Consider the following 15,908-nt stretch of genomic DNA (forward strand, 5'->3'; position numbering starts at 1 on the left):
TCTCCAGTATCCGATTGGAGAATAATAAATCGCTTGCATGGAAACACTAGCGTTGGAAGTCCTTGGACTTGTCTGCATCGTTATTAATTATCCAGCCCCGATTACTAATTTAGATTTCATCGCTGATCTTACTAACCAATTAGCGAGTGACTCCCTAAATGATTTATTTTTTATGGCGCTTAGGGCATGAATTAATTTCACATCCGCGATATGCCTGTCTTGTAGATCTTTACTTCGATAAGCAATATCATGTATGTGACACGCTGCGTCGATAGCGTTTATCGGATACTCGCCAGGTTTGGGCTGATCGTTGCTGTCAAGCCTGATATCTAGTCGTGTCCCTGGACCGCAGTAATTGTATCCTGGGAGATGTTTTTCTCCGGGATATTTACTCCAAGGGGTACCTGGAAGTCGTCCGAGGGCGGCTGCGATGTCACCACCTTGTTTTTTTTTTGAAATCTAAATTTTTTTGTGCCACATCGCGTACACGTACCAGAAAGTGCTAGTCTGTTATTTTTTGTTGTAACCGTTGTTAGATCATTCGTAGGGGTTCGTACCCGACACTTCACACAATATAGATCCATAATTATTATTCTTTGTATACAAATGGAAATTACAGACTTTTCTGCGACGCGGCGAAGGGAGCCAATCAAGCATAATTCAGTGTTGCCAAATTCTATCAGAATGATCATCATAGGACCGTCAGGATCGGGTAAAACGCAACTGCTGTTGAACATGATAATGAAGTGGATGAAGTGGGATAAGCTGTATTTGGTAGCACCATCTGTAGATGATCAGCGATGCTATAATGTTATAAAAGATTTTAATGAGAGTGCAAAAGCGCTGAGTGAAGACGGCGAGGAAGTAGTTGAATTTATCACTGATATCGAAGAAGCTCCCAGCGTTGAAGACCTTAACGGGGAAATAAATAACCTAGTAGTGTATGATGATGTGATGCTGGACAAGCAAAAAAATCCCGCAAGAATATTTTCCCGGGGACGTCACAAAAACACTGATGTGATTTATGTTACTCAGCGTTACACACAAATACCAAAAGTAATCAGGGATAACTGCAATCTTCTTGCGATATTCAATGGAGTTGATGTTCATACGCTGAGAAATATTCATCAAACCTGGTGTGGTGGCGATATGGATTTAAATAAATTTAAAAATTTCTTCAGTCATGCTCAAAGAAAACCTCACGGATTTGTGACAATAAATTTACACGATCCCAGAACAAGATACCGTATTGGACTTGATACACTATTTGCAACATAAAAATGTTTTTCCTTGGAAACTCATTTCGTAGAGCAGCAGAGGGGGGGCTGGACCCGATGGATTTTTCAATGACGACCCCGCGTCGGAAACTGTTTCAGATTTATTGAAGTAACCCAAGTTGGGCAGTGCAAACTCAACACGGGTTGTCCCTGGAAACTCATCGAGGGATCGGGGGACATTTTTTTTGTCCTGTATTCTGAATAGAAGGGTTTATTTCGTCGAAATAGGCCCCGTATCGAGGAATAGTTTCCTGGAGGGGTTTGTCATGAAAATAGTTTCGGTCTGTTCACCCCCTCTGCTGCTTATCTTGTGAAATTACTTTCATCATGTTAATCAGCCCGCGGTATAATGGGCTACTTCCGTCTGGTGGATTCTAGCTGAAGGGGTTTGTGAATGTAATGGTGAAATTAAAGGTTAATTCGCCGGATTGTATTCATGACATGGTCGTCCTAGAGTTATGTGTTGGTACGTCACTATCTTTTGAATGTATACGTGTAGTTTTTCAATCTCCTTGCGATTTGGAAGCGATAAAAGTCGCGTGAGAAAAGTCGAATCGAACGGAGGGTTGTGATCAGGATTGCACTCCTTGTGTTCATTTATATTACCGATAAGCTGATTACATGTTGTCAGAGATTTCGCCGTACTTTATTGATAAAGGTCAGACTCCTGTGGTTGTTCCTACCGCATCATGATTAGGAACACGTGCTATAATATTTAAACCATCATCTTTAGAGGATTGCTAGTTATCATTGGTCATTGGATTGTTGTATTTTGGGGAGGGTAGGAGATATATATATATATATATATATATATATATATATATATATATATATATATATATATATATAAACCTTTAGGTGTTTCATTGTTACATTATCAGTGATTTTAATACAAACAAGGGTTTTTGCAACAAATGTATGAAGAATACAAATGTCCACATAAGAATCATTTAATATTGCAAAGGCTTCTTTTAAGGCATTGTGGCTGTAAAACGTTTCTAGTTTGAAAGAGTGGTCTCCGTCACATCTAGTACTGTCAAATAGCCAGATGTATCATGAAAACGTGTGTTAATATTTTCAGGGGTCTCATGAATTCTGTTTTCGTCATGCGACGATTGTGGTCGATCTTCATTACTTGACATATGAACAATCTCATATTCGTTCATGCACAAACTTTCGGTCTCCTGTGATAACTGTATGCTTGAGTTAAACTGCACATTTTCCGTGGCATAGGAATAACTCGTGATTCCATCCTCAATTGTAGGTATTGGCAGAGGTCTCTCTACTTTGATAGGCGTAAGATATAAATCAGTATCACATTCCTCTAGTGAAAGACGTCGTTCTACAAGAACAAAATCGAAAGCCAGATGTAGATAACTATAACAAAAGAAATTGCGCATGATCGAACCCACGTAATGGTAAATTAAGTGTTTGAATGAGCAATATATATATTATTTTTAGTACTATGATAACGGGCCAATTAAAATGCGCTCACTGATATATGCCAACGCCTTCATTCCACCAAGGCTTTGGTTTCAATTGCAATTAATCACACTGTTATGCATATTACACCGAGGATTGTAATCTGTAATGGTTGCCGATATGCATCCATAGCAGAGGGCAAAGTAAGTACCGAAGTCGGTGACGGACTAAACTGCCTTTCACTGATACTCATCATAAGTAGACAAGACTGTTTAAGATGATAAAGATCTCCATCGTTTGAAGTCAGATATATAGTATTGACTATGACTATAACGTACATGTATATACTGCTATAGAAGTAGGATTATTGATCGCCTCTACACAGAGCTGATATTTTATTTGACATGGAATATTTATGTTGCGTAGAATATTTGATGATGGTACGGAATATTTTATACCAACTGTGGTAGAAAATATGCGTATTTTATTTTGAAAGAGTTTATGGATATATCTAATCCTGGAATTATTTAAACGATCAGTGGATTTTGTCTAATTTTACAGGAAAAATGAATTGCTTTCTCGCTTGAATGCATGATACAGAGTTATCAGTCGGGCACAAAAGACACTATATGACCTTGTAAACACAATCTCCGGAACATATTGACAAATCAATCAATTAAGGAATTATCTTTAAAAGCGCAACGATGCAGACTCAGCCAATATTATCAACCATAGCTGAAAAGATCTTACATGATATGGTGCAAGAAAACTAAGGACGCTAACGTAAAGAGAATGAAACAGATGACATGACAATGACATAGAACTATCAGATGAAAGTAGTAGTTTAAGTTGAAAACTTCGCCAAGGGTGTATACGTGAGAGAGATGTTTTAGTATTAGTATACACGATGGCATCCAAAATCATCAATCTTTAGAAGTGTAATGAAATATGGTACAATGATACTGAAGTGGAACATCATACTCACTATTGATTTAAAACAAACAACGAAACAAAAACATCTTTTGAAAATTTTACAAATGTTCCAGGACATTTGCGTTATTGGACACAAACGTACGAAATATGGTCATATTCGAATTCGTGTAGTATTTACTGATGGGTAATAAGAGTTCATTGGAGTTGACAAAAAGGAATTTCATTATGCCAAAAATAATGAGCCCCTTCCAAAAGGGTAGTTGGTTAGAAGACCCTCTGCTTATTGCCCCTAATCAAGGTCGGCCTTTGGACCAATTGTACTACGCGATAAACTTTTACAGACGTGAAAAATTAATAATCATAAAATACAAACGCGTGTACGTGGTCCTAGACGTTATTTAAGGGCTTCCAAATGTTAGAGTAGGTGTGGCGAGAATTACGACTACCATCATAGGTGCGCCGAACGCATCTATTATGGGGGTTCTATAAATAGTAACCCATGTCTCTGTTGGCGAGTGCAAAGTAGTTTAGATACGATTACATTCACGAATACGTGTTAATGCAGAACTGCTCGGGGCAGCGCAACGTAGTGTCAGTAAGATTAGTATACTGTACTTGATGACTATCTAATATAACATTATTAGCATGGTTGAGTTTCAGACCATGTTGACCAAGATAGAAAACAACCAAGAACCCCTAGCACAGATAAGAAACCGAGGAGTAACTGATTTAGAGACAATAGAAGTCAAGTAATTTTGTTCAAATACCCAAAACAAGTATTGTATGTATGACGTCAAAATTTGACAGACGTGTACCATACAATAGTGTGAAGATGACGGTTTTGTGAGTTACCGACTTATATATATCCCATGATTTTGTCCTCTCGTATGGTCACATAGCATTGTTACACGCACACGGATATTTACTTGATCAAGCGGTTGTCAAACCCTGGCACGATTCTCGCTAGAAGTCATAAGTTTACCCCGACTTTCCAAAGACTTCCATACAACATCAGTTGTAAATCAGAAAGTCCGACGTGCCCATTCTATACCTAAATTTTCCTCTAAATAATGCAAGACCACAGATAAACCAAACTGCCAACTATCTATCAACCGTACATCTGCGTGTTTTGGCTTCATTATGTTTCCGTACCACCAACCGTTCACGCAGTAGAACATATTTGAGTACTCCCTAACAATGGGAACTATTTTAACTCCGCCACCTTAGGCCAGTCAATGTATGCTTTCCAGGCACATTTCGCCGATATAACTGTACCATATTCGCCCGCATGGCGACATAAACGGTGTCTGCCAAGTCCCTTTTTATTTATGCCCTTGTGTAATTTACCGGTTTAATACCGTAAGTACTGTCCTTGCAGTCACGCTGCCAATGTATACCACTAGATTTTAATATGTACTATTTTACGACAGGGACATTCATTCGGTTTTGGTCGGAATTCACTACTAGTGAACCAGGACATCATGGAAACACACTAACACTTCACTCCGTGACGTTTGCTCCTATTAATTAGCTCATTAGTTCGGGCCAGGAATATTTCCATGGCGCCGAATTCCAATAATCAAACAAGTAATCACACAAATCTAAGAATTGCTTAAAACGGGGCACTACAACCAAGTGCACATACTCTAAATTTACTACAGTATTTAATTTCACAGATTAAAATCAACATATATGACTTATTGTTATGCAAACCATTGTCATGTTGATAAAACACGATGACCTATATCAGCAAAGAAGTGAGCGCGGCCTAAGCTCCCATCAATACCCTATTCACTCAAAAGCATAGAATCATATTCGACGCAGAAAGCTTAACAAACCTCACTCGATTTCTTCAATGCAAGAACAGTTACATGAAGACGTTAGTAACGCTATGGCATTTCTAAAAGAATAAAATTAATCGTATGAAAATATTTCATCAATCTTAAGATTAAAAGACAATTTAAATGCCTATTGAAGATATCGTTAAATTCTTTTCATATACATCAATTGAAAAGAAAACAACTCGTTCAAAGAAAGAAAATGCAATGGAAAATTAAATTTAACATAGACTATATCACAAAAATATGATCACAAGCGATTTAATAATTCAAACACATGAAAATGTATTTGTATTTGCACCAGTTGGTTTTTGAATTTCACAAAGGTAGGCTTGTCTCTGTATATAACTGACAGCCATCTTGAAAGGCACAAAACTATCGGCGATGTAAACTGTATATACCTGCTGCCAGACCGTGGATTTTCCTGAGCTGAATCCATATTAGAGAACAAACCATCAAAGTAATCAGTCCAACCACTCCAAAGACGATAAGTACAATGTATACCGGTAAACTCCCTGTAAGATAGATATATATATATATATATATATATATATATATATATATATATATATATATATATATATATATATATAAGTAGTGAAGGGAGATATTATAGGGTCTATGGGACTTATCATTAACAATACCCCTGGGACAATATAGGGTCTGTGTAAATTTAACATGGAGAAAAAAAGTGGGACAATATAGGGTCTATGGGAATTAACATGGCCAAAAACCCATGGGACTGTATAGGGTCTATGTAAATTTAACATGGCCAAAAACCCTTGGGACTGTATAGGGTCTATGTAAAATTGAAACAGGGAGGGTCTCTATTTTAAAAAAAAAAATAAAAACAAAATAAAAAAGGGGTAGGCAATGGAAAGGCTATCTCTTTTCGAGAAATATGGGGGCCTAGAAAAGGGCCTTTGGGTTTTCTTCTTCTTCTTCTAATTTCTTCTTTTTCTCCACCAAGTTCTTATTTTATCTCCTACACTCCTTTTCTTCTTTTTTTCTCCTCCTCTTCTTTCTTCTCTTCCTCTTCTTTCTTCTCTTCCTCCTCCTCTTCTTTCTTCCTCTTCTCATTTTCTTCTTCTTTTTCAATTTTTTCGTTCCATTTTGTGACGATCGTCGATAAATACCTATGTATCTATAATCAGCTGAAATACCTATGAAATCCCACTATCTATTTATAGCTCCAACTTGTGGGTTTTTCCTTTGGAAAATCCCACTATCTTTTTATAGCCTCAGCTTGAGTGACGTTCCTGTTTATGAATTCTAGTATATATGTATAGCTACAAAATGTGGAAATCCCCAAGTCGATATTTATAGTCTCGAAATTTCCAGCGTCAGTGACGTCACTGTACTGAACACTAGGGATAAAATATCAACAGTGTTGCAAGTGGCTGACCTGAATACGCGCTACTGTAGGTAGGTAGGTAGAGTGTATCTGATAGGGATAAAGTGAGTTTTATACGGACAAACAGAGACCAATAGACACACACAACGTACGCGCGCAGACACACACACACACACACACAAACACACAAACACACACACACACACACAACGTACGCGCGCCGACATACTCACACACACACACATACTCACACACACACACACACAACGTACGCGCGCAGACATACTCACACACACACATATTCACACACACACACACACAACGTACGCGCGCAGACATACTCACACACACACACACATAAACACACACTATAAAATAGATAAAATTAGTAACTACTTACAATATCAACTTCTGTGACGATCGTCGATAAATACCTATGTATCTATAATCAGCTGAAATTCCTATGAAATCCCACTATCTATTTATAGCTCCAACTTGTGGGTTTTTCCTTTGGAAAATCCCACTATCTTTTTATAGCCTCAGCTTGAGTGACGTTCCTGTCTATGAATTCTAGTATATATGTATAGCTACAAAATGTGGAAATCCCCAAGTCGATATTTATAGTCTCGAAATTTCCAGCGTCAGTGACGTCACTGTACTGAACACTAGGGATAAATATCAACAGTGTTGCAAGTGGCTGACCTGAATGCACGCTACTGCAGGTAGGTAGGTAGAGTGTATCTGATAGGGATAAAGTGAGTTTTATACGGACAAACAGAGACCAATACACACACCCACACAACGTACGCGCGCGTACACACACACACACACACATACACACATACACACACATACAGAGGGAAGAGGAAAAAACAAACCCCAAATATACTATCAACACAGAAGGGAGATGATACAAACCCCAAATAAACTATCCACACAAACGTACGCGAACGCATACAAACCCCAAATATACTATCAACACAGAAGGGAGATGATACAAACCCCAAATAAACTATCCACACAAACGTACGCGAACGCATACAAACCCCAAATATACTATCAACACAGAAGGGAGATGATACAAACCCCAAATAAACTATCCACACAAACGTACGAGAGCGCATACAAACCCCAAATATACTATCAACACAGAAGGGAGATGATACAAACCCCAAATAAACTATCCACACAAACGTACGCGAACGCATACAAACCCCAAATATACTATCAACACAGAGTGAAGAAGTAAAAGTTTTCTGAAAGCACCTAAGCCCTCACCTGCAATGACCAACTCTGCCAAACACCTACACCCCACCCCACCCCCCACTCCCAGCACTACAAAACCCATTTAACCCGTTATTTTATGGCATCAGTGTGTGATTTAGGAAACATCAAGACACAAAATAATGGAGGAATAGACTGACTATTGTTTACCGACTTGCATGCCTAAAGAGCGTGCGTGAAGGAAAACATCCTTCCATTTCAATTCTAACTAAAACATGATCCAGAGGGATAGAGATAGATGAAAGGGCACAATTTCATAAAATGTGAGTAGAAAACAAAACACGCCATCCTTATTATACAATGTCAAGACCAAGAGACACTTACGTGTTCTTTCTGGTCTATTCTCTTTTAGAAGGTAGTATGAAATTTCACATCAGGGCCAACGCATCGGCTCACATTGTCAATTTTTCCATTTCCATGTCTTTACTGGCACAAGATCTTCATCATCTTCAATTTCTTCTTCTTCTGAATCCCTCTTCTCTGTTTCGTCTTGTTTTTGTTTATTCTCTTTTCTCGTAGGGCACTCTGAATTCCAGTGTCCTTTCTCCTGACAACGATATTAGGTATCTTGACTTTTGTCTCTCTTTCTTAGACGAAGCAGGTATTCTGGAGACAAATACCCATTTACCTTTGCAGATATAGCAAACTTCATTAGCACTTACACACTTTCGTATGACTCTCATCAAATCAACGACCAAAAAAGTAAGTTTTGTTGCCACTTTCGCATGTGAATTATGCTTTCGTATGACTTTTAGCAAATATTTGACCAGCAGGTCGATCTGTGCTGACTCTTCCATCATTGATCGTTTGAGAGCGGAATGAATACTCTGACGCTAAGACACTCTCCTTATATACAGAGACCTGCTGCGTATGAAACCTAGTCAAATGTAATTTTGCAATAAGATGAAACGATTTCATTGAGGAAGTAAAAGGCACACACAAAACCTGAAGTGTTAGTTCAAATCCGTGTCAGCGATTTCGAAGACGACATAACTGGGCTTTAATCAATGCTCTCCATTTTTGCCACAAAACCACGAGTCCTGATTCACGCCAAAAGAAATTTCGTTCGGTCCATAAAAAATAGTATCACATCTGAGAAACGCAAAAACGAACTTCCAGAAAACTGAGAACGACGGCTTACACCTACAACGTAAATGTATGAGTTCAAGTAGTGCGTAAAACTTAGTCAAATTAAATTTTTATAGTCAAGACGAAACGATCTCTTTTCGAAGAAGAAAGCAGACACCAAACGACAATGGCGATCCGTGTCACACAACACTTTTCAAAATGTGTATGATCAGAGGTTTATTTAGCGATCTGCACGGTTAAATTAAATGTTGATGTATTTTGCAATAAGACGGATACAATTTCCATGGGATCGCCCATGGTACGATTGTTCGTGCATTAGTTTAATTTTTAAAAATATTTTTTTTTATATAAATCGCCTATAGGATAGACCCAGTAAAGCATGGCCATTCTCGTCACTGTCTGAATAACTACTCAAGTCAATTCGAAGCGAACGCGGTAAGAAAATAAGTATAGCCAATGAAATGGCTTACAACGGGTGATGCATTGTTTTGTTCTAGGACTGTGTGGCATAATAATCCCTATGTTCTTGCGTTGTTACCATTACAGTGCAGACACTGAAATGTGAACTTACAAGCCCTCTTTGTGTGTGTGTGTGTTGTACCATTTCCTCTTACCACATCAAAATACTGAGCGTCACAGTACTGGTTCGCGTTTTCAAGCTGACCATTTTTTTATATCTCACTTAAACATTTCGACATAAACACTCACACTCACATCGGTAGAATCAGAACAGACGTGTTACAGTATTGAGGGGCATGTTATCTTTTTTTTTTCAAACCAATAAATTTGGGGTTTGTATGAAGTAAAGAACCGAAAGTACAGTGAAACTCAAGGATGATGACCCAATCTGTCTGTCTATTGATGCATGTATTTACTTAAGAAGAAATATGACCTCTAAAACACAAAGAGATACGGCAAGCATGATTAGATTAAACACAACGATGTTTTTCCTTCACGCCTGTGTAATTTAGAGTTTCAATCGTCTTTGAACACAAACTTGGTCTCCTTTTGTAGGGCTTGAAATAATAAAAAATGCTGAAAAATCTTAAGCACATTGCTATAGATAATTTCATCAACAGACTAAACAACATAAATACCGTTACAACAATAGAAAGCCTTAAATCTTCTATCAAAAAGAAATGCATGAAAAAAATTAAAGATTAACGATAACTAACCAATGAAACCGAATTTAACAAAGGCAATGACATGTGAAGAAATGCCTCTCACTTTGGAAAGGTAGGCGAATGTACTCTGTCATGCACCATCAACTTGAAAAAAATTATAAACAGAGAGAAACCTGAATTCAAAATTCAGTTGTTTTTTTTTTTCTTCAAAATTATTTCGTTTCTTTTTTCTTTTTTTTGGAACAAATCTAAGCACTAATATAGAGTGGAAAAGGGAAAATGCACATACAAGCTTTGATATTTCTGAAAAAATGAGGGGATATTCCTAACGTTCATAACCACCTATATATGCTTGGACTTGTCTGTGACTTATCCACAAAACAAGATGTACATATTTCTGGTCAAGCTGCAAGTGTGTGCGTGTTTTTGAAAATGGTAAAAACTTGGATATACAATTTTCTCGTGACACTTATAAAGTGAAGAGTCTGTGCAAGTGTCAAAAGCCAAAGTCATATAAGTTTTGTATTTTGTACGGCTTGTAAAGATTTCCACTTTAGGAAATGTGAAGTATCACAAGTTATTATCACAAACAGAAGTGGAACATAGGGGCTTGCAAGAAAGAAAATAACCCAGACAGTTGGTGTCATCAAGAGTGCTAGAGACGGTACCCGAACTTGCTTGCTTGCTTACTTGAATTAAAGTGATTTTCGCTCTAATGGAGCATGTATCACTGGTTTAATAACGCACCGCGTGATTTTTAATTACTCCTGGGGAAGGAAAGAGAGCCTCATCCCCCAGGCTTTTATGTACTCACAGACTATTTTTAAATTTAGCCACTCAGGTGTAGGACTAACTAGTCCTTAACAACCTGACTGAAAGGCTTTACACATGAGTGGGAATTGTCTCACCACACACTCATTTTTCTGTCCGAGCGTGGTAAAGGAGGAAAAAGGTGCTCAGCAAGACAGCCATGGATGTTAAGTACTCACCAAAACGCTGGCCCGTACTTATTTCAAATCAAGTCCCGTTTTTGCTAATGGATAATAAAAGGTACCAATAATGTGTTAACCACCTGTGCAATTAGTTCAAATCTAACGAGTCTGTTAAATTTCCTACTTCCTAACATATCTGTCTAATATTAGTACTCAGTGTACATAAAAATAGCCATACTGATCTTATTTTAAATTATTATGTCTAAGCGACATATACCAGTTTGGTCACTGTTAGGTTTAAAAAGTTAAGTTTGTTGTGGTGTTCCAATGGGTCAAGTTTGTTTCGAGAATAGTTTAGTCAAGGAGGGATACCAAGCCAAATATGGTTCCCTATTTAATAAAAAGCAATCTTTTGGAGCCCTAAAAAAAAGTCTGTTTTTTCTGTTAGAAGGTAACACGTCTCTCTTTTGCTTTCACGTTCTTTCCCGCACTCCTAGTCTCATGATTCTTGATATCAGGAAATGCGTAGCCATGATGGGCGGTAATGTAAGCAGCGGTTTCTACCAGTTGACTGAGGGGGTATCCAGTGTAGGCTTGTCTGTAGAATTGGGGAAGAACTCTGACCCCTAATCCCCATTGAGAAGGTCTTGGTTTAAAGGTGTCTAGAGATTTGTAGGCAACGTATTGTATGGCTGTAATAAACTGCCCTGCTATGTTGACGTCATACAATGCTTGATCTAGCCCCATTTCGGTGTACTTCTCAACGAGGGTCAGCGTCCCCCTCCTCCTCAACCGCCTCAATTTCCTCTTCTGGTTCTGATACTAATTCTTCAGTTGAGGTAGATAGTTTCAAATCCGCTGCTATGGTGTCTGTCGCTGTTATTGTTGTTGTGGTTGTTCTTTCAGCTGAGATTGCCTGTAGTATCGGAGTGAGAAAAGAACGTAGTGCCTCCGATAATTACATTTGAGTTTGCCATACCGTTTGTCTAAGATAATTGGACCTTTGTTTTGCCACCACTCTTTCCGGGACGGGTTGTTTGTTAGGTATAGTCGGCTGTTGACTAGATGTTATTTGTGTTCTCGAGGTGGGTGGAGTGCTAACTGGCAGAAACCGTAAAGTGGGCAAACGACGTCAAAGAAGTCAAAGTACGTTATAAAGGATATCCGACCAGTTATCATTCTTGGATCGACGCTTCGCACGTCATCGACTATAAAAAGAAGTGACCATCAATCCCTTTCACACAGATTCAGCTACTGCGATCACTCCTTCACCCAATTCTTCTCTGCAAGATTTACAAAAACAACCCTTGTGGGTGTAGTGTGGAGAACGTGTGCCTAAAACGCAAATCGTCTTTTTCTGCCAAATCTTCGTGGTGTATTGTGTCATCGGGGCAGCCATCGCCAATTTGAGTTTGCAACAAGGAGACAAACAATTGTGGACCATTGTATTGAGCAGTTACATCGATTACCTGCTTCCCAATCCCTCCCTGAAATTCTCCTCGAACGGGAACCACGGGAACCTTGTGTCCAGTGTCAGTGCCAGCCACCACTCCAACAACAACTCCATTTTGGGCGGAGACACTCCTCTGACTTCCAGTATCGCCTCGGAGAGCCACAAAACTCTGGAATTATGAGCAATAACAGCCAATTTTACTTAACCTTACCCAGTGACAGTTCCATGGAGGTGTTTCCCAACAACACGTTGTGCTGTTACACGGTCAAATTACCTCAGACCATCCAGTTAGATCACGAAGCCCATTGGGAAGTGGCTTTAGTGGAAATCATTCACCCAACACAAATCAAAAACATCACCGAAAAGCAAAACACTTTCGAGGTGGAAATCCTGAATGCCCAATTGGAGGAAGAAACCAACAAAATCGGGTTTTTAGGGGACACAAGAGCAGCCAGCAATCCAGCCTTCATTATCTACACCTTGAAAATTCCTTCAGGTTATTATTTTAGTGGTGAACATTTGGTGGACACTATTGCGGACAGGTTCAACTTAGCCTTTGGCAAAGCACTGAACAGAGCCAAAAAAAGTGTGAAGATTGAGTACCATAAAGTGGCTCATCGTCTCGTGATCAAATTTCAAGATACGGACACATTGTCCCTCAGGTTCAATGGTAGTTTGTTTGAAATTTTGGGTGGACATGCAGAAATGGTCGCAAACAATATGAGCCCCAAGATCAAAAGTAATATGGATTTTTACAGAGCTTTTGGAAACCCGGTAGAACTGAACCAAGGACTTAATTTGATCTTTGTGTATTCCGATGTGGTGGAGTACAACGTGGTGGGACACACCTCTGTGCCGTTACTGCGTGTCATTCCTTTCAAAGTGGATAGTACCACAAACAATGACCAGGAAGGTGCAAACACCTATCACGTACACCGTGAATTTGTACATCCTCACTATTTACCCGTCAGTAAGTCGTATTTAGACACTGTCAACATTGCTATAAAAGGAGATCTGGGACAAAATATTCCCTTCTCCAAAGGGAAAGTTACAGTGAAACTCCATTTTCGAAAACGGTTCTCTAACGAATTGTAAGTCAAGACAGCGACGAGTGACATTTTCACCCTATAAAATCCGGCCAGATCCGTGTGGAATTTCAGTTTGCAGAAAATCTACGCGCAGATAATACGGTGAACGTCCTCCTGTATGCTGAATTGGACAATACGATATAAGCCAACAGTTTGAGAGAAGTCATTCTACACTATTAGAAGTCATGGAAGACTTTTATCAATGTTTGTATAGTAGGGATTCTTTGGACATGGAATGTGAAGATCCTGAGGAAGGAGAACCCCAAGACAAAGACGAAGAAGTCATCATGATGAAGTCTAGATGGCCAGAACAAGAATCACATATAGTTTCCTGTTATGCTATAGTCCTGACAGAAAAAAATTAAGGAATTGATCAAGAAAGATTGCTATGGATGTCATAACGATCATCCCAGTCAAATTCAACACGATAAATGCTAATGCTGAGTCAAGAAGAAAAATTGGACGAATATCTGGACGAAGCTTGGAGTCTCATCTCGGAAGAAGACGTGTTACAACAGTGGTATAAAGGCTTGCGTGAACATTATTGTCCTCCATTAACAACTCAAGAGATCCATCGCATCGAAGCTCTGTTGGATCAGAGTTGGGAGACAAGGCGAAGAAAACGATTACTTGTCAGACATTTTCAAGCAGAAAGTCAGGATCGAATTGATGACTTAAGAAAAAAAACAAAAAATGGATACCTGAGAACTTTATTACCTTTTGAACCACAGTTCGTATACGGCTTCTTGGAATCCTGTCGTCTGTGCTAAAGATGAACTCCCTCATCGCAAACCTAAAGACCATCAAGCTTACGTGATCAACACGGACGACAGTCATCTCCCAGGAACCCACTGGGTAGCTGTCTACTTTCCTCAAGAAGGATGTGTGGAATATTTCGATTCGTACGGATTGCCCCCTTTGGAAGACGATATCATCGACTTTATGAGAAGAAATGCTCAAACCACCCGATTCAATAATGTGAAATTACAAGGCACAGATTCCTTGGTGTGTGGACAGTACTGTGTGTATTTTCTGCATCATCGCAGCCTGGGCTATTCCTTAGAACATTTAGTGACTCATTTTGATCCTCGTTCTTCTGCTAGAAACGATGTGAAAGTAGATCGATGGTTTTGTGACCATTATGCTTATCTTTTGTCTCAAGCTAGGAAACGTAGTGTCCATCAATGGCCTAATGATTTCCAACAGTGGAAATCACAATTTCATTCACAACGTTGTCAGCCCTGTTTAAAGTAGAGTGTGAATTAAAAAAACGTTTGGTATTTGAAAAAAATGTTTGATGTTATAGTGTTAGATTATTGTTAAAAAAATGTTAGAGTTGTTTGTTAGTATGAATAAAAAAATGTTGTGTTTTGAAGAGAAAAAAATGCCTTTGTGGTTTGTTTGGCTATAGGAATGTTGAATTGATGCTCTTTGACTTCTTTCTATCCCTCCCATAACACCATTTGAACGTTCCGGCTCGAAAACCGTGTAGCAATGTTTTCCTTCACGTCCGCGCTTTGACAATACAAACGGGGAAGTCTCCAGTCTGCCCATCCATTGTTAACTTATCTTCCTACGAAGATGTGCTCAAGATTAGCCAAGTTGAACGAAGCCTATGTGAATTTGCATAGGGTCATGACAAGTCTGATACCGAGACCTGAAGAGATAGACAATATCATAATGTTGAAAGTCACTGAAGACCTGAAAGAAGAGCTCTTCAAGGAGGAATTCAAGAAGGAGAAAGAAGAATGGATGGAGAAGTACAGACTTCATAAACGGCAGAGAGAGAGAGAGCAGCAACAGCAGCAGCATGAACCTGACAGAGGCTTTGTCGATTGTCGTATCGACACCAAAGAGTTCTTCTTCTCTTTTCCGAAGAAGCAGACCTTATCCTGTGAGAAAGCCTGTCGTCAGAGGAGGCCGCCATCTTATAACCTAAGCGATCGCCATAGCTTCAAGTTCCCAAAAAATTTCAGGGCTACCCCATACTCTCGAAAAGAAATAACATTCCATTGCCTATGATATGTTAGTCAGTTAGAAGAAAAAATACAGAAGTGAGTCTATCAGCACATGATTTCTTTATCTTGGTTAGAAAGTGTGACTCTAAGTTGTTG

General features: G+C 38.9%; 1 protein-coding gene across 1 annotated transcript in view; it reads right to left on the reverse strand.

Annotated features, from left to right (window-relative positions):
- Nucleotides 1-2,231: 2,231 nt before the first annotated feature.
- LOC149796530 (uncharacterized) overlaps nucleotides 2,232-15,908 on the reverse strand; it is a 29,773-nt gene continuing 16,096 nt past the window's right edge. Inside the window, exons 7-8 of the mRNA XM_089960254.1 lie at nucleotides 5,872-5,985; nucleotides 2,232-2,619 (exon numbers count right to left, since the gene is read on the reverse strand). Coding sequence (XP_089816380.1) covers nucleotides 2,276-2,619; nucleotides 5,872-5,985 — 458 coding nt within the window. The 3' untranslated portion in view covers nucleotides 2,232-2,275. The remainder of the gene's footprint in view (nucleotides 2,620-5,871; nucleotides 5,986-15,908) is intronic.

Source organism: Sinohyriopsis cumingii, chromosome 6, assembly GCF_028554795.1.
Source record: "Sinohyriopsis cumingii isolate HCF-2022 chromosome 6, ASM2855479v2, whole genome shotgun sequence".
NCBI classification, from domain to species: domain Eukaryota; kingdom Metazoa; phylum Mollusca; class Bivalvia; order Unionida; family Unionidae; genus Sinohyriopsis; species Sinohyriopsis cumingii.